This window comes from Bos indicus, chromosome 18, assembly GCF_029378745.1.
Source record: "Bos indicus isolate NIAB-ARS_2022 breed Sahiwal x Tharparkar chromosome 18, NIAB-ARS_B.indTharparkar_mat_pri_1.0, whole genome shotgun sequence".
Taxonomy (NCBI): Eukaryota; Metazoa; Chordata; class Mammalia; order Artiodactyla; family Bovidae; genus Bos; species Bos indicus.
Genome location: NC_091777.1, coordinates 2,436,558 through 2,454,165, shown reverse-complemented (window position 1 = coordinate 2,454,165; position 17,608 = coordinate 2,436,558). Strand labels below are relative to the sequence as shown.

The window sequence follows — 17,608 nt, the reverse complement described above, 5'->3', positions numbered from 1 at the left end:
CCAGGTCAGGCCCCCAAGGCTGGGCCCAGGCCACACTCCACAGGCGCCAGGTTTTCCCACTGCTGAAGGTACCCGGGGTCCAGCCTCGGGCTCCCCTTGGCTGCAGGGCTCCTCCTCACCCTCCCCGGGTGCACTCCCCCCCATTCCTTCCGGGTGTGACCCCCCGCCCCCCTGCCCACTCAGCAGCTGTCTGGAGCTAGAAGCTTGTCTCACTCAGCTGCTTGTCCTCTCGAGCCCTGGACACCTGAGATCAGTGCTGCGCGTCGAGTGGCCTCTTTTGGGGTTAGCTGGGGCCTTCAGACCTGGCCGGTGACTGGTGACTGTGCTTGTCCAGGGACAGAGGACTGTGAACAGAACAGGGGCTCCAGCAGTCAGGGGTCCTTATGCAGAACCACCGAACCCAGGCAGGAGCCCAGAGGCCCGAGGACCCATCTGGAGGCGGACGGCTCCCAGGAGCACACAGACCTGGAGGCTGCGGTGAGTGGCCTGGCACCTCCCCCATCCTCACCCTCCTTGGTTGGGTCCTTGTTTGTGCAGGAGACCACAGCAGTGGCTGCAGGGAGGCGACTGACTTCTGTCACAGGCAATGTCCGGAAGATAGGGCCCTGTCCTATCCCCCCCCCCTTAATTCCCTTGCATTGTCCTGTGCTCCCCACGGAAGCCAAAGCACACGGGCCTTCCTGGACTGAGAAATCCCAACCTGGACCTGATAATAGCCTTCTGTGCAGCTCCCAAGAGCCCCAGTGTTCCCTACTCTACCACAGCCTCCGCCCCTACTGGTGGCCCCTGAAGTGGGCCAAGCTCCCGCCGTTGTCAGGACCCTCTCAGCAAGGCCGGGCTGCTGTAGGGTTAGCAGTAAGGAGCTTCCTTTCTTCCACTTGCCTGTTGGGCCAGGGGACCCTTACTGCTCCCCAAGATGGAATCACATCTAGGAAAACTGGGCCGAGTGGACAAAATGCCATGTGTCTGGTGCTTCTGGGTTCACGGGTCTCAGGAAGAATCTACAGTAGCACCGAGATGCCAGAGCTGCCAGGAAAGGGAGGCGGGGGTTGGAGGCTGGGAGTTGTTAGCAGATGGCCCCTTCCCAGCCTCACCGCGCTTTGGCCCTCTGTGCTAGGGTCCTGTGTCTGCTTCTCCTACAGGTCAAGAATCAGGCGTCAGACCAGGGCTGTCAGTAGCAGGCTGGAACCCCTCCAGGCGCATCAGCTCCAGGCACGGTCCTTGCCTTGAGCGTTTTCTTGAGGGTCTCTCAGCGGCACCCATGCCACCCATTCTGGAGCCAGGGCGATGGAAATGGAGGCGTGGCTCAGCCAGATGGGCCAGGAACCCGGCCTTAGTGCTGCTTTTAGCTTTGGCTCAGAGATTAAAGCGTATGCCTGCAATGTAGGAGACCTGGGTTCAATCCCTGGGTTGGGAAGATCCCCTGGAGAAGGCAATGGCACCCCACTCCAGTATTCTTGCCTGGAGAATCCCATGGAAGGAGGAGCCTGGGGGGCTACAGTCCATGGGGTCGCAAAGAGTCAGACAAGACTGTGCAACTTCACTTTCACTTTAGCTTTGTCCAAATGGCAGTCTAGGTACTGCAGGGAAGCGGGGCGGCCCACAGCTGCCTGGCACCAGCGCACCATCTCATTGAGCCGGGCCCGCTCCTGCAGGCAGAGCTGGACGCTAACCCCCGGGAGCAGCGTCAGCTGTCTTCCCCTCTCAAAGCCCCCGTCCTGTCTGGGCGTCCACAGGGTTACCGTTTTTACCTTGTTTCTATCTTGTTTCTTTTTGCTGTGGTTCTATATATTTCAGATCTGCTTTGGAAATATACGTCACTGGGGGCAAATAAAGTTTGTATTTTTCCCCCTCGTCAGGGGTTCTTGGTGTGGTCCCCAGGCCTCATTCTGGTCTCTCAGCTGCCTCGAGCCAGCCTTTCCTACCCTGAGACACCCAAGCTCAGATCACACCAAGCTGGTGCAGGGAGGACCCCAGGCGGCCCTTTCACCAATTCAGACCTGAGCACAAACCTGCAGGGCTCAGGAGCCACCCTCTGGTCAGACAGGCCCGCTCTGTCTACAGAATGGCCAGAGCCCACCTCCAGCATCCAGAAACTCTCACTCCTGGCATTTCAAGTGCCCTCTCACCAGTGGACCAGCAACACCAGGACACATTAAAGATAATGCTTGTCCCAAGCCCTGAGAACACACTCCCCAGCTCAGAAGAGCCTTACTCGTTAAAGTCGGTACCAAAAACAAGAGAAGAATGTTTCAGATTATAAAAATTGGTTTTGTTTGGGTTCAGATGTACGTGGAAGGCACAGCCCCCTTATCCCCGCTCTCAAAAGCAGCCCAGTTATTCAGGAGGGAGTCCCAGGCTGGCCTGCATAGGGTCCGTCCCTTGCAGGACAACAGCTCGTTTTCCCGATGAGCCCAGCGAAAGTCCTCTCCAACTTAGGAGTCAAGATGCGCTGGCAGGTTTCTTCAACTGGGTCGTGGCTGGGAGTCAGCTCAATTAGAAAAGTTTCTTTAACGAAGCAGTCTGGAAAGAATCGCTCCAACACGGCTATTCTGAGCACACCTCCGCAGATCCTCTCCGATGCTCCCAGTTCTCAGCTCGGCGCACGCCGTCTGCAGGCCGACGGCGCGGGTCCTTGTGGTGGCAGCTGCGGCTTGGTCCTTGGCGTCCGTCGTTGCTCGGGTCTGGCTCAGAGGGGCGCGGCGGCACCCCTCCGGCGGGCGGCCCGCACCAAGCACTGCTGAAGAACGGGGTAGAGGCGCTGGCAGCCCTCGAGCCCCAGGCGCACGGCCTCCGCCCAGCTCTCGGTCGGGCCGCCCTCCCCGCTGCCCAGCACCCCGGCCACCTGGTTGAGCACCGGCATGAGCGCCACGGTGAGGCCGGCGGCGGCGCGCTCCTCCTCCAGCAGCGTGGGGTCCAGCAGCCAGGCGGGCGCGGGCGCCGGCGCGCGGCTCAGGCCACAGCCCACCACCAGGTCGTACATCTCGACGCCCGCGTCGGCCAGAGCGAGCGCGGCGGCCGTGAGCGCGGCAGCCAGCGCCGAGCCGCCGTCCTCCAGCAGCAGCGCCGACACCTCCAGCTGCGCGCGCGGGTAGCGGCCCAGGCGCACGGCCGGCTCGAGCGCTTCCTGCAGCGCCAGCGCCAGCTCGCGCTCCTCGCCGCCGCCCGGTGGGGCGCGGCGCCGGCGGCCCGAGAAGGGCGCGCGGCGGAAGTCGCAGAGCAGGCGGCCGCGCAGCGCCGCGGGGGCCTCGCCGCCCGCCCCGGCCGGGCCGCCGCCGCGCTCGCCGCCCTCCGCCGGGCGCGGGCCGGACACGGCGCACAGCACCTTGGTGCCGCCCGCCTCCAGGTAGGCTGAGCCCTTGGCCTGGCTCAGCAGCCCGGCGCGCGCGTACACCGGCCGCAGCCGCGCTGGGTCGCGAGGGGCCGGCTCCTCGCCCTCGCCGGCCGCGTACAGCTGCGGCGGCTGCGACTCCTCGGGCCCGCGGATGCGCCGGTGGTCCCCGGGCATGGCGGCGCTGCTGCCGGCCGGCTCCGCGCGTCAGCCGGCCCCCGTGCGCCGGCGCTTCCGCCCGCCTGCCCGGCCGCGCGAGGGTGCGCGGGAGAGCGGCTGGCGCCACACCGCCCCCTGCCGCCCCGGAGGGGGACGGCGCGCGTAGCGGAGCCCCGGGCCACCGCGAGGACGGCCAGAGCTGGGTGCATGGGTGGATCAGACGGGCCTGCAGAAGTGGGATCTACACCGGCCCCGCTGACCTCTAGCCTTCGCGCCAGCGCAAGCCCAGGGCGTGGGTCTTCTTCCTTTCACTTGTGAAGCTGTAATTGGCCCTGCTCTAGTGACACATCTGTATACGTGTTCCCCCACCGCCTTGCCCAAGAGGTCCCTCTGGTACTGTGCCCTGGCTGGCACAGCTTGTAGAGTGCGTTTGGAACTCTCCCGCGCTGCGGACTGTGTGAGCTCTTTGTATGCCGCACACTCCTCTCCTGGCTTGCCTTTTTGCAGCCAGGGCCTCAGCACCCTTCCTGTTTCTCCTCTTCACCCCCAGGCCTTGTGACTGGTGGTCTCTGCATCTCCTCTCAGCACAAACCTGCTTTTTCTGCTCCAAGTCAGCAGGGCTGAGAATGATTCAGGGCCAGCCTGCTGTACCCAGGGGACTTGAAGTCAGCCAGAGAGGGCACAACTAAGTACTACACACTACAGCTCCCAAACCCAGCTGTCTTCAGACGGGTAAATGGACAGAACCAGGTCAGAGTCTCCATCTTCACCGTCCAAGTTAGGTCCTGAAACCTGGAATGACCTGGCAGTCAAGGTGTAGGAGGAGGCAACTGACGTTCCCTAAAAACCTCCTATACCAAGGAATGTATCCGACCTCACATCCAACTTGTACATCAGGAGAAGGAAAGACATATGAGACTTATAAATGAGAATGTTCTCCCGTAAAAAGCACCAAAAACGAAGCCTCTCTCTGCTGCCAGCAACCCCAGGGACCATCCTCCACTGAATAATTAGTTCTTCTATCACCCTATTCTGTGAGCCGTCCCCATAGATGTTTTGACGCAAATCCAGGGACCATTATTCTCAAAGTTCAGGGGTCTGGGGCTGGACTCAGCAAGCACCGCAACCAGAAACCAGGTGGAACCAGCAATTAGTCTACAGACACCCAGGGAAGCATGGGTTATCACACTGGGGACACCTACGGGGAGGAGGGCGAGAGGGGAGGAGTAAAAAAATCACGTGGCAGTATCGTATCAAGTATTGCACATGGTCTTTTTATTCTCTGCAGCAAAAATGATTCCTCCCTTGAGGCCCATAGCACTGAGTCTGCAAAGAACTCTCTATAGACACAAGTGTGATGATGAAAAAGCAATCCTCGGGTAGTAGTTCTACACGGATGGCGCGGATGTGCTCAGGGCAGAAATGTAACGTGGGCGTTGAGTCACAGGCTGGCTCCCAGGTTAAGTTCCTGTTACTGCTGGGTTAGGACAGACGGGACTGTTTAAAGGTCCCAAGATTCAAACGTCCTTGTGGTGGAAGGAGAGCTCCTGGCTGGATGGGTGTGTCTGGGTCGGGGAGGTGGGGGAGATGCCTCCTGGCGGACCTGCCCTTCCCTCTCAGTTCTTCACGTCTCCCAGGCGCAGCTGGGCAAAGGAGGTGGCCAGCTGCAGCGCCTCCTGCAGGCAGCCCACGTTCTTGCCCGTGGCCTGAGCAGACACGTCTTTGCCACCGCCTTTGCCATCCATCAGGCCTGACACCTGCTGCACCCACTCACTGGCCTTCAGGCCCCGGTTGGCTGCATTCTAGAAGACAGGAAGGCGGAGTGGGAGTCAGGACGGAGGATGGGATTGAGGCAGACAAGGAGAGGGCTGGAGCCAGACACCCAGTCCTGCCCCGAAGGATGCTGCCAGGGCTGAGAGCATACAGCTGGTACCACAGCCAGGGCGATGCGTAAGGAGCAGCAAAGCCAGCACAGTTAAATGTATGCACCAGGGGGAGGGCCTGAGGCTGAGGGGTACTAGGGAGGTGACAAGTGGGCAACAGAACAGCATCTCCAGCAGGCTGCACGCACGCACGCACAGACACACACACACACACACACACACACACACACGAGTCTTCGCAAACAACAAGAAAAATCAGGCTTCCTGAGAAGAGCTATAGACATCACCTCCCACAAGCACAGGGCTGCCTGAGCAAGACTGCAGGGCGTTCTGACCTGGGGGACTTGACACAAGCACGTGATCCTGCCGGCCTCGTTATCCACTGTGAAGAGCATGGCGGACGTCTGGGGGGAATGCATCTTAAAGAGCTTCAAGGCTTCGTTCAGGGCCTGTGGGGAGAAGCTGGCATCAGGCCGTGGCACTGGGAAAGGGGACCACGCTCTCCTCAAGTGCAGCGGGTTTGCAGGACTAAGTTCTCGGGGTGCCCCACCCCTCCCCCTGCTAAGAGCAGGTGCTGGTCCCGGAGCCTGGATGGGGGCCCAGCGCAGGGCCCTGCCCACCCGGGCTCAGGATGGCCATCCACCTCCAGGAGCCTAGCTCTCCAGCACCGGCTCCCGCCATGGCTCAGTCCAACTCAGTTCCAGAGGGCGGGCCCTCAGGCAGCTCCTCAGCTCAGAGCCACAGGGCGCACACCAGCCCCAGAGGGCTGAGGGGAGCCTGCGGGGAGGAGAGCAGCAGACGGGCACAGGGCAGCGCGGCGTGCCCGGCTTGCCTTGGCCGAGGCGCCGCTCTCCACCTCCAGGATGACCAGGGGCTGGTTGGGGCTGCTGTCGATGAGCTGCTTCGTCTTCTCCAACACCTGCACGGAAGGCAGTCCAGAGAGAGGCCTCAGGTCAGAGGCCCAGACTCCGACCCCGACCGCAGCCTGCAGCGCCTCTGATGGGTGAATCCTCCTCCCGCCCACACTGCCGAGACCCACCCGCTTCTGCACATCGGCTTTGCTAGCCCGGTCTAGGTCATCCATGACCTTCTTCAGAGACTTGAGATTCTCCCGGAATTCATCCTTCTGCCACTGAGGGATGATGGCAGTGGCCAAGGCCTGGAACCAGAACAGGAATACCACTGGGATCTGGATCATCAGGAGCTAGGATGTGAGCCCAGCCCATCCCACCCTTCCGGCTTTGAACACCAAAGTCCCCCAACCAGTATCCAGGAGGAGAAAGTGGAAGTGTTAGTTGCTCAGTCGTGTCTGACTCTTCACGACCCCATGGACCGTAGCCCACCAGGCTCCTCTGTCCACGGGATTCTCCAGGCAAGAACACTGGAGTGGGTAACCATGCCCTTCTCCAGGCAATCTTCCCCACTCAGGGATTGAACCCAAGTCTCAGAGAACACAAAATCAGAAAATGCTCATAAAGGGACTTGAAACCAGGAGACCTGTAGAAAGTGGGCACCCACAGGACCTCTCCCAAAGCCCTCAACTCCAGTGCCCACTAGTGCTTGGAAGGGGCTCTCCTGCTGTCACCAACAGGGGCAGCAGGCAGGTTCCAGGGTCCACGGAGCCCCCTTTGCCAGGCTGCCAGACATCAGCGGTCAGTCCCAACACCCACGGCCCCAAGAACCACGAGCTGCAGAGGGAGGCGGCCCTACCTCCCCGAGGTCCGCGATCTCTCTCTGCACGTCCTTGTTCGGCGCGGCCTGGGCCTTCACTTTGGCTTCCACGACACAGAGAGATTTCTTCAAGCTCTCTGCTTTCCTGAGGGCCTGTGAGGAGGACAATCAGAGTTGTAAACTCTGGGTCAGGGAACCTTGAACTTCACAATTCTGCTGGTAAACTGTGGCAGGCTCTGACACAACACTCTCCCACAACATCAGACCTTTCTCTTCCTTCAGGGAGCAGGTGTCTGCAGCCTCATGCCCCAGAAGGGAGCACCCTCCTCACACACCTGGCCAGTGGATCTGGGGCTCAGGGGTGACTGAGAACTCACGCGTCAGGAGCCCTCTGCACCCATGAAATGACCACTCCTCAACCCTCAGCATGTGTCAGGCGTGAGCTCCAGTCCCTACGCCCAGAGCAATTGCCCCCCTACTCCACGCATCTCAAACTAGGTACATGCCCCCAGGGAGAGGCGGCAAAGTGCCGGGGGCACGGGGAACATGGCAAAACACGGCCTCCCTCCTGGACATGAACGCGTGACAGCAGAGCTTACCTGCATTTTAACAGATTAAAAGACAGCTAGGAAGTCTCACATGACAGTGGCTTTCTCCTCCCAGTCACAAGTAACTGGAGGACATCTGGAGGGCGTGCTGGACCTTCGAGTCTGACCACAGCGGCCGTGTGACCAGCTGCCCTGTGGATTCACAGCCTGGGCCCACAGACCAGCCTCATCCGCTCACCTTCTGGGCTTCAGCCCCTGTGACAGCAACTATCCTCCGGATGCCCTTGGCAATAGCTTCTTCACTCACGATCACGAACGCTCCCGCGTGACTCGAATTCTGCAGGTGTCTGCACGGCAGAAAGCAAAGTTCACAGTTGTCCCTACACCTGGGAGCCCTCAGCTGGGAGCAGGAGCCCTAGGAGGTGGCGGCTCCCAGGGAAGCTTCCTCAGGGAACAGGGGAAAAGGCCCTTCATGTTTAGTCGGGGTACAGTTCTGGCCAGGAAAGGGAAGGCAGTCAGAGAAGGCCTGGCTGGGGCTGACTCTGAGCAAGTAGCCGCATCTCTGAGCCTCAGTTTTCTCATATGTTAAATGTGGGAAATTCTCCCTCACAGGACAGTTATCTTCTGTCCCTTCTGAGAGTATCGGTGGATTACCTTTAAAATGTTACCACAACCCCTTCAACAACTGCACTGCTCAGAGAACCTCACCTCAAATGCTCATTTACTGTGTCATCCACAAGGACCCTGACCCCAACCCCCACCTGCCATCTACCTGCCACAGACTCACAGGAGGCCCTGGATGGGTCTACTGTGGCCTTAGGAATGTTCTTTTTCTCATGACTCCTTTAGAAGCAGGAATTTCCCAGGCCACCAGACTGTTCCAGAAAGACCTCAAGGGATACGGAGATCTTCAAGTTGGCAGAAACAAGTGACTGCCCACAGCCAAACTGAGTCAGGTCTACCGTGTGGCCTAACATCGGGGCTCTGAGACAATGGGGTTGTTAATTCCCCAGATGCACCTTCAGCTGACAAAGGGAACTATATGAGGCCCTGAGAATGGAAAAAAGCTAAGACCAGGTCAGAAGCGCCACGGCCCTGCTGAATCATGAATTCACAGGCTTCTCTTGTCACCTGTCCAGGGAGCCAGAGCAAACAGGCGTGAGGTAAGGGTTAAGGTGACGCTTCTCACTTTCTCCTCCTAAGAAGAGCGTTTCACCACACACTCAGTAAAGTCAATGTCAGACACCAAAGGGTGTGATGGGAGCACAAAGATGCTGGCTTCTGGGAGAGCTGCTTGGCACCTGCACTTCTCAGGACTCCTCTTCAACCTCAGACAAACGAGAGCTGGTCTAGCCCATTACCCACATCCTCCGAGGGTCACCCAAATTAGTAAGAGGCAGGTCTTCCACTGCCCCCGAGGTACTCACGTTCCCCCACAGAACTCAACAGAAGTGAGCGAGCCAGCAGGACCGGAGGGGTCATCCAGTAGCTCAGACACTGGGACCCCAATGGAGACGACTCGCACAGGGTCAGGGTAGGTCTCATCAAACACAGCCCGCAGGCCCTGGATGGCTTTAGCTGCCGCCAGAGAACAATCCTCAGTATAGACCGGCTGCCATGGAGAAAGGACAGGAGAAACAGCTGGGAAAACATCTTCTCTGGGGGTGCAGTAGGAAGCAGGGAGACTGAGGTTTGCAGGCAGGGCTCTGGTTTCTGATCCTGGCTGTGCTGATCATGTCCCAGAATAAAGCCCCATATGTAAAGTCAAGGAGCTCAAAATAGGAATTTCCAACTATTTTGTTAAACCATGCACCAAAAAATGGATATGCTGCTATACATAAACCAGACATAACTAGAAGGGCTCTGGTTGTCCTGAGGAGGAGGTGGAGCAGAGACCCCTCACTCAACACCAGCACTGCCCCCTACCCAGCGCAGCTGAGGACCACTGTGATAAGCACGTGTGTTCACGGGACAGAATACAGTTCAACAGAAGGAGAGCATCTGGGCGGCGGCGGCTCCGTAAATGGTGCAGGAAGGAGAGAAGTTCATGACTCAGTTCACATATAATCCAACCTACCTTGGCTGCCTCAATCATCTCATTTGCGATCTCCTCAGCCTTCTTGATCTGCTGGGTGGACATGGCTCCCTTGGCAGTGAAGTCAAAGCGAAGGCGGTCAGGCGCAACTAGGGAGCCTCTCTGGTCAGCCTCCCCCAGCACAGAGCGCAGGGCAAAGTTCAGGATGTGAGTGGCTGTGTGGTTGCTCATGACAGGCCTTCGCCGGGGCTGCATGGGGCAGAGCAGGCTGGTGGAGAGGTCGGTGGTGGACTGCTGGTCGGTCCCCAACACGCACTCTCCCCTTCTTCCCGAGTCCTAAAGGCTTTCGCTGGACACATGGCTGTGCAGAAGAAAGCCTACAGCGTCCCTCACAGCTAACTGGCCAGGTGAGTCAATTCCAGTCAGTGAGAAGGGACACATTTCCCTTCAAGGGAAGGAACACACCCCCGCGCCCCTTCCCACCATCTACAACAGGAGTGGCAAGTTACGGCCTGTGGGCCAAATCCGTCCTGCGGTCCCTTTCTGTAGCTGGGTTTACCAGAACACAGCTTACATATTGTCTACAGTGCTTTTGTGCCACAACAGCAGTTGTGATGGAGACTGTATGGTTCAGAAAACCAAAAATATTTACTATCTGGTACTTTACAAGGGCTTCCCAGGTGGCTCCGCAGTAAAGAATCCACCTGCCAATGCAGGAGATGCAGGAAACCCATGGGTTTGATCCCTGGGTCAGGAAGATCCCCTGGAGGAGGAAATGGCACCCCACTCCAGTATTCTTGCCAGGAAAATTTCCGTGGACATAGGAGTCTGGCGGGCTACAGTCTGTGGGCATGGGGTCGCAAAAAGTCAGACATGACTGAGCAACTGAGTATGCACACATGCATGCAGGCAATTTACCAGAAAAGCTCACCAACCCCTGGTCTAGAGAACGGATCTGACAGCAATCTTTTTGGAACATGAAATCAAGAGCAACATCCCAGCAATGGTGGAAGAACAACAAAGAAGAGCAAGGCCCTCTGACTTTGTGAGGAGGGTCTCTGCATCAGTGTGGGCTTTCAGGTGAAAAGCACATTTCCACTCTGTTTTATGCTACTATTATTTTGGAGCTCTGGCACATGCAGTAGCAACTGTTTCTTAACATGGGATCCTTGGCTCCTGAAGTATTTGAGGTAAAGCTGGAGAAAGGCAATCCATGAAAACGAAGCTACAGGATCTCAACTGAAATCACCGTGGTCTTACTTGGGACGTTAAGATTTAAATTTCAGTTATAGCCCTCAAAATTTACTTCTGCACCTTACTTGTAGTTTACCTATTTATAATTTCACTTAGAAGGGATAATAATGATGGACCAATTTAAAGCCAGAGGAAGAGGTGAATTCTGTTCACAAAGTATCAAATCACCATGACGTACACTTTCAGTTCAGTTCAGTTCAGTCGCTCAGTCGTGTCCGACTCTGTGACCCCATGAATCGCAGCACGCCAGGCCTCCCTGTCCGTCACCACTCCCGGACTTCACTCAGACTCACGTCCATCTAGTCAGTGATGCCATCCAGCCATCTCATCCTCTGTCGTCCCCTTCTCCTCCTGCCCCCAATCCCTCCCAGCATCAGAGTCTTTTCCAACGAGTCAACTCTTTGCACGAGGTGGCCAAAGTACTGGAGTTTCAGCTTTAGCATCATTCCTTCCAAAGAAATCCCAGGGCTGATCTCCTTCAGAATGGAGTGGCTGGATCTGACGTACACTTTAAATATCTTATAATTCTACATGCCAGTTATGCCTCCATACAGCTGACTTCTTTTTTAAAAGGGAGAAGGAGAGGATCAGTAATCCTATCCAGCACTGACCAGCATGAAGCAACTCACCTCATCAATGAACAGCCGGACCTGGTCTCCCACTTTCAGGCTGCCATAGAGCGTTCCTATGTGCAGCACGTACCCTCCTCGGACCTGAGTGTTCTTCACTGTGAACTCAGTTTTCTAAGAGTCAAGGAGAAGACCAATAAACAACTAACTAAATAAATCCAAATGTGTGTGTGTACGCATATAGGTATGTATACATGCAAATGCAGATAAACATATATATGAATTCTCTCTTTACATGTTATACATATAACATTAATACTATTATGATATATATGTATGTATATACATTAACATATATACAGGCCACCATACACCGGTTATATTATTCTATACACGCAGCACTTTAAATATGTAATAGATGTGTATGTGTACACACCCACTCCATTAGGGAGCATCTTAGAGAATTAAAGCCAGGGTAAGGAAACTCAAGTCCACGCGTCTGGGAACTCGTCCAAAACCACAGAGCCAGCAGCGGCAGAGCAACGGGCCGCATCTTGGATGAGGACCCCATCCCGTTCCCCACCCTCCCCCGTCAGAGCTGGCTCTCCTTATTTCTGAGGGGAGCCTGGAGGACCCGGGATCACTAAGCAGCCTGGCTGCAAGGACCCTGCTGTGAGGGGAGCTGACGGTGATGAAGCCACACAGTGCAAGCAGCAGGGCCCGTGGCTTCAGAAACACTGGCCGTGGGACAGCCCAAAGAGCGGTGGTGTCTGCCCCTCAGGCCCGGGGGCACCCAGCTGCCAGAGTGGCTGTCGGGGTGCAGGCCGTGGCGGCCGCCCGCCCCCCAGCTCGCGAGGAGGAACTGCTGGCTCACGTCTTCGCTGCTGTCGTCGACCTTCACCAGGTACCCTTCGTCGTAGGTCTGCCCTCCCTGCTCGGCGTAGAAACAGGTCTTGTCCAGCACCACTCCACACTCCTGGCCCGTGGACGCTTCCTCCACGAACATCCTGTCCCGGCGCAGAGCCATCACTGTAGCCACTGCGCTCTCAAACACTGCACAAGGGGAAAAACACAGGGGATGATTTCACTCTCACATTCTCAGCTGGCTTGTGCTGGATTCTATTTCTCAAACTCTCCTGAGGTCCTAACTGCCTACTGTTCTGTTGGAAGCCAGCCTATTAGACTCCACAAAAGGGCTTAACATGCTGGTCTTCTACTGGAGAGCACAGTACTCAGGGGTGACCAACTGACCCGGTCTGCTTGGGACCAAGGGATTTCCCAGGATGTGAGGAAACACTGGGACAGTTCTGGGAGAATGGGACAACTGGTCACCTTAACTCTGAGCTATTGAGCAGAAAGCCAGTGAGCGTGATAAGCAGGTATTTAACAGTAGTAATAAATTCCCTTTCCAAGGTCAATTCAGAAAGAATATATTCATTTTGTGGGCTTCCTTGGATAGATTTAGGAATCCCTGCTGGAGTGAAAAAAGAAAAAATAGGACTTCCTGGTACTCCAGTGGTTAGGACTCCACACTTCCAATGCAGGGGGCCCAGGTTCAATCCCTGGCCAAGGAACCAGATCCCCGTGCCACAACTAAGAATTCACATGCTACAGCTGAAGACTGCGACTGAAGACCGAAGCGCTGCAACTAAGACTCAGCACTGACATGTAAACAAATATTAAAAAAAAGAAGAAAGCAAAAACATGTAGTGCCCGTGTATTTGAACAGTCTTCACTTTAGAACACTACTGTTCTAACGCAAAATCCAACAGCCGCTATGAGTTTTATCAGTCAGTATCATTTTCCTTGTTTCCTATCAAGATGTTATTAATATAATTAGTGAAAACCGGGTATAAGGTACAAGAGATCTCAAGTTAAATTTATTTTTTTACAACATCCTGTGAATCTATAATTATTCAAAATAAAAGAGATAGAAAGTCAATCACAAAGGGCCTCTCCGAGTATAAAATTACCCAACATGACCACACAGCGCTACAGGTGAGGCTACCATGGATATTTTGGGTTCCCAATCTTGAGACGCATTGCTTGAAAACCACCATAGATGAACAAATGAACATACCGTAGGTTCCACTGGAATCCGAATGGTAACTGTACTTCGGGGAATCATCTGTTGCCTCCAGACCCTTTTCCCGGAGCTCTTCAATAGCATAAATGTCCAGCATAATGAGGTCCTCCCCACCAGCTCCCTTGCCCTGTGATTTCAGCTGCCAGCAAGAGAAATAAGCACAAGTTACCTTAATGTCAGAGAAAAAGAACTCTGAAAGACTCAAAATTACTAAACCATGCCCCATGTAAAGCTCTGAAACAGAGTTTTTCTGATCTCAGCACCATGACATTTGGAGCTGGGAACTCTTGCTCTGGGAGGCTGTCCACTGAAGGAGGCTGAGCAGCATGCCTGGCCTCGACCCACCACGTGGCAGCAGCACCTGCCCCCCAAGCTGAGAAACCCGAGAAATGTCTTTAGACATTACTGCCAAACCGCCCCCACTTGAGACTCACTGGTCTTGGGAAAAACAGAAATTTTAAAAACTTTAATGGGAGGAAACTCGTGCTTTGCAGCCAAGTCCTACCTTGCTTGGCGCTGAGTTTCCCGCTCACACCATAAACACTTTACCTGGGCCAGTTTCCTCTCCTCGTCAAAGCCATCCATGTCCACCACCAGCCCCTTCTCTTCAGCAATCAGCGCAGTGAGATCCACGGGGAACCCGTAGGTGTCATAGAGGAGCCAAGCAGTATCCCCTGCACAGCACCAAGGAGGCCGGTAAGAGTGACAGGGACGAGGGAGGAGGCTCAGGGGGCACATGTGTGCTTACGGCCGATGCACGGCAGAGAACAACACCATACTGTAGAACAACTGTCCTCCCGTTAAAAACAAATACATTTTAAAAGATTAAAAAACGATAGAAACAGCCTCCCTCTCTTCCACTGCAAGCCCTTCCCAGGAGGAAGCTGGCAATGACGGGAGGAATTAAAGAGCCACGCAAGTCAGTTTTGGTTCTGTATCAGAAAATCCATCAAATCCTTTGCAATCAACCTGGGAGAAGCACAAAGGGTCCCTGGAAAAGCTCTGTTTCCTAATCGGAACACAAGTGTGTTCAGTTTGTGGGAAATACACCAGGCTTTCACCCTGTACATTATACTTCCATAAAGAGTAAAAACTTTTGGAACTAACTTTGCTGTCAGGTAAAAAATAAACTTGTAAAACATTATATACTATTTGTTCCCATTTTTACTTGTGAGCACACACACCCCTATATACATCTGTATGCAAATAGAGAAAAGTCCTGACTGGTTAGTTATATGCAAAATTCCAAAGAATTGTGACTTCTGAAAAATGAGTCAAAGAGCATTTTCACTTTCTACCTCTATACTGTTTGAATACTTTGCCACAATAATATATTACTTTAAAAATCTTATTATTAAACCCCATTTCACACCAAAGCAGTCTAACCAGGCTATGCTCAGCCTTTGGAGACACAGGAGTCTATAGTCAAGTTTGTGAGAAAAGGCTTGCCCCTTCTAGGAAGATGAACCAGCCTGATGAAGAAAGGAACAAACTGGTTCTTACCAGGAATGGTTTTGCTGTCTCCCAGGCTCTGAATTTTCCTGTCCAGGATGCGACGCCCTCTGCTGAGAGTCTTGAGAAACTGCACTTCTTCTTCATTAATGATGTCCTTCACCATATCTGGGTCCTTCTTCAGCTCAGGAAACGCATCTCCCTGGCAAATGGGAAACACAGATTTTAGGCCAATAAAGACAAGGATTATATCATGACTCCTCTAAAAATTCTCATTAACAGTGTGACATCGCCCACCCTAGCCCAATTAAGGTATGCACTTTACTACAGAAGAGGTGAGCAGGAAACACACCTACCAGAGACTGGACAACAACATCTACTAACGTAGCAAAGAAACCCCTGCTGGCATTGAGCTTCTCGTGCGAGTACCGAACAGCCCGGCGGAGAATCCGTCTCAACACATACCTGTAAGAGACAGAACCTAAGACCCCGCTAGACAGCATTCCCAGTCAAGCGTTTTGTAGACGGCCTTTTGGAATTCTACCAAAAGCCCTACTCTTTGAGAGACTCTCCTAAGGCTTTTTTTTTTTTGCATTCCCCCAAGGTCATGAACATTAATTCTAGCATAAAACTCATGTTTTGTGGATGTTACTACATATCCACAAATACACATCAAGGTAACCTTGGTTTATCTTCCAACCTTGTTCTGCTGAACCAGAGATGGAGGCAGGAAGTACAGACCAGATGGCCGACTTGATGCCCACAATACCAGGTCCTGCCTGTCAATAATCAAGTTGCCTCGCATTAATTAGTATCTACCCTGCCCCTGTCAATGTCTTATCAGACAACCTTAAATACAATCCTTATCATCTTGTACTTGGCAGCAAAGATTTAATATAGTGAACTCTGCTCAAAGTAAGCTGAAACTCCCTCTATTCCTAAAAAAGGAAAGAAAAAGAATCCCTCCAACTACCTAGATGACAAATAAAGCAATAATGAAGCGTGCCTTTAAGTTCCACAGAGCCAAAAACTCAAGTGTCAGTCCTAACGCTGCGCCATGTGTAATACACTTACCCCCGCCCCGTATTGTCAGGTCGGCCGCCATCGGCCAGGGCCACAGTGATGGTCCGAGCGTGGTCAGCCAGCACCCGGTAGGCCATGTCAATCCCGTCAGCATCCTCTGCACCCACTCTCCCAGTATACGGCCGAGCACCTGTGCCCTGCAGATAAAAACCAGGAGGTAGCTTACTGGGAAGCGGCCCTTCTGGTGCTGCCTTACCCTAGAAGGTTCCAGAGGACTTTTGGGGGGGCGGGGGGGGCGGGGGGAGACGGATAAGAAGAAAGGGTGAGCTTCTCACCAGATCCTGTAATCCCAAGAAAGGCGACAGGGGCAAGAGTGAAGAGCCTCTAACCAGGCCCCTGCACTCAATAAATCACAATGCCTGTGCTTCTTCAGAACACTGTTATTAATATTAACAATGAAGCTGGCAGATGGTCACAGGTACCCTCACATGGCAAAGCATACAACTGTTTTATTTTTGACAGAACTAACAGCCAGCCTGGAAACCTCCACAGAAGTTTAGGACCGGTACCTTCTGGATGGCTTCAAAATAAGGGACAAAGAGGTCAGTGTCATAGTTGGACATCTTATTCTGCAGCACGGACACCAGTCGCTCCAGGCCCATCCCTGTGTCAATGCTTTTCTTGGGAAGAGGTTTCAGAATGCCATCGGTTTCCCTGCAAGATCCAGAAAGAGGAAGTTGGAACACGGACTCCAGCTGCCACCTCTCCCTGCTGGGTAAAACTCACTTAGCCATTTGCAGGCTGTGACTGCCATTGGCTTCTGCCTATTTCGGTGGGAAGAAGGGGAGTGCAGGGGAAAAGGGAAGAAATAATCTGGGATCCATTACAGTGAGGCAAGCTTCAAGGAAATGAGCTCTAGAAGAGCAGTTCAAGTTATAGCAAATTATGCCTTTAGCACTGGCCCACTGGCCCCAAAGACGGGATGAGAAGACAACCACGTGCTCTGAGTTCCTCTTGCTCTACTCAGCTTGAGGAAAGCTGCTGCTCTTAACAGGAACAGCTCAGGACCCGGAGGCAACCTGTTATACTGGATGAACACAAGGTTCCAGATCTCCAGCACGTTGGGGTCGTCCTGGTTGACGAGGTGTGCTGCATCCCGACCACCGATGCGGTCGTAGTGGATTTCACTGCAGGGACCACATGGGCCTGTGTCACCCATCTCCCAGAAGTTATCCTTCATGTTGCCGGGGAGGATTCTGCTGTCATCTAGCCTGCACAGAGCGGGAAGAAAGGCCCAGTTACAGCCAGCGACAGGATTCTGCACAGACCTGCATCCCTGAGAAAAGGAGATCCTTATGCATTTCTAGAAAGAAAGCTCATTCTTTGGCGATTACTAATGCCAAGCCTGAATCAAATCCTGCTTAAGAACCACAACAGTGATTCAAGAGTCACTACAACAGAATATAAAATACACATGTTATGATCACAACTAAATGAAAATATACAAATATCTAGATAAAGCTGAGAAACACATAAAAGTGAAAATGTTTATGCTGAATATGCACAAAATTAAACAAATTTCTTTGCAAACGTTCCC

The 17,608-nt window shown here is 54.1% G+C and overlaps 2 protein-coding genes across 8 annotated transcripts in view; both read right to left on the bottom strand.

The window, feature by feature from the left end:
* Positions 1-2,250: 2,250 nt before the first annotated feature.
* Positions 2,251-3,578, bottom strand: EXOSC6 (exosome component 6). Its single transcript, XM_070770309.1, has one exon. The coding sequence runs from the start codon at positions 3,506-3,508 to the stop codon at positions 2,690-2,692; it is 819 nt and encodes a 272-aa protein (XP_070626410.1). The 5' UTR covers positions 3,509-3,578; the 3' UTR covers positions 2,251-2,689.
* Positions 3,579-4,743: 1,165 nt separating this feature from the next.
* AARS1 (alanyl-tRNA synthetase 1) overlaps positions 4,744-17,608 on the bottom strand; it is a 59,168-nt gene continuing 46,303 nt past the window's right edge. For all 7 annotated transcript variants that reach the window (XM_070770303.1, XM_019978829.2, XM_019978830.2 and 4 more), the window contains 17 exons: positions 17,091-17,282; positions 16,581-16,725; positions 16,063-16,208; positions 15,345-15,453; positions 15,040-15,190; positions 14,086-14,210; positions 13,531-13,675; positions 12,325-12,503; positions 11,511-11,624; positions 9,670-9,876; positions 9,020-9,204; positions 7,831-7,939; positions 7,084-7,197; positions 6,413-6,532; positions 6,206-6,292; positions 5,709-5,822; positions 4,744-5,292 (listed from right to left, as the gene is read on the bottom strand). In XM_070770303.1, the coding sequence (XP_070626404.1) occupies positions 5,107-5,292; positions 5,709-5,822; positions 6,206-6,292; positions 6,413-6,532; positions 7,084-7,197; positions 7,831-7,939; positions 9,020-9,204; positions 9,670-9,876; positions 11,511-11,624; positions 12,325-12,503; positions 13,531-13,675; positions 14,086-14,210; positions 15,040-15,190; positions 15,345-15,453; positions 16,063-16,208; positions 16,581-16,725; positions 17,091-17,282 (2,428 nt within the window). In that variant the 3' untranslated portion in view covers positions 4,744-5,106. The remainder of the gene's footprint in view (positions 5,293-5,708; positions 5,823-6,205; positions 6,293-6,412; positions 6,533-7,083; positions 7,198-7,830; positions 7,940-9,019; positions 9,205-9,669; positions 9,877-11,510; positions 11,625-12,324; positions 12,504-13,530; positions 13,676-14,085; positions 14,211-15,039; positions 15,191-15,344; positions 15,454-16,062; positions 16,209-16,580; positions 16,726-17,090; positions 17,283-17,608) is intronic.

Bases quoted from the DNA above. Each gene is read 5' to 3' on its own strand.
- EXOSC6 (XM_070770309.1), bottom strand. From the start codon at position 3,508: ATGCCCGGGGACCACCGGCGCATCCGCGGGCCCGAGGAGTCGCAGCCG.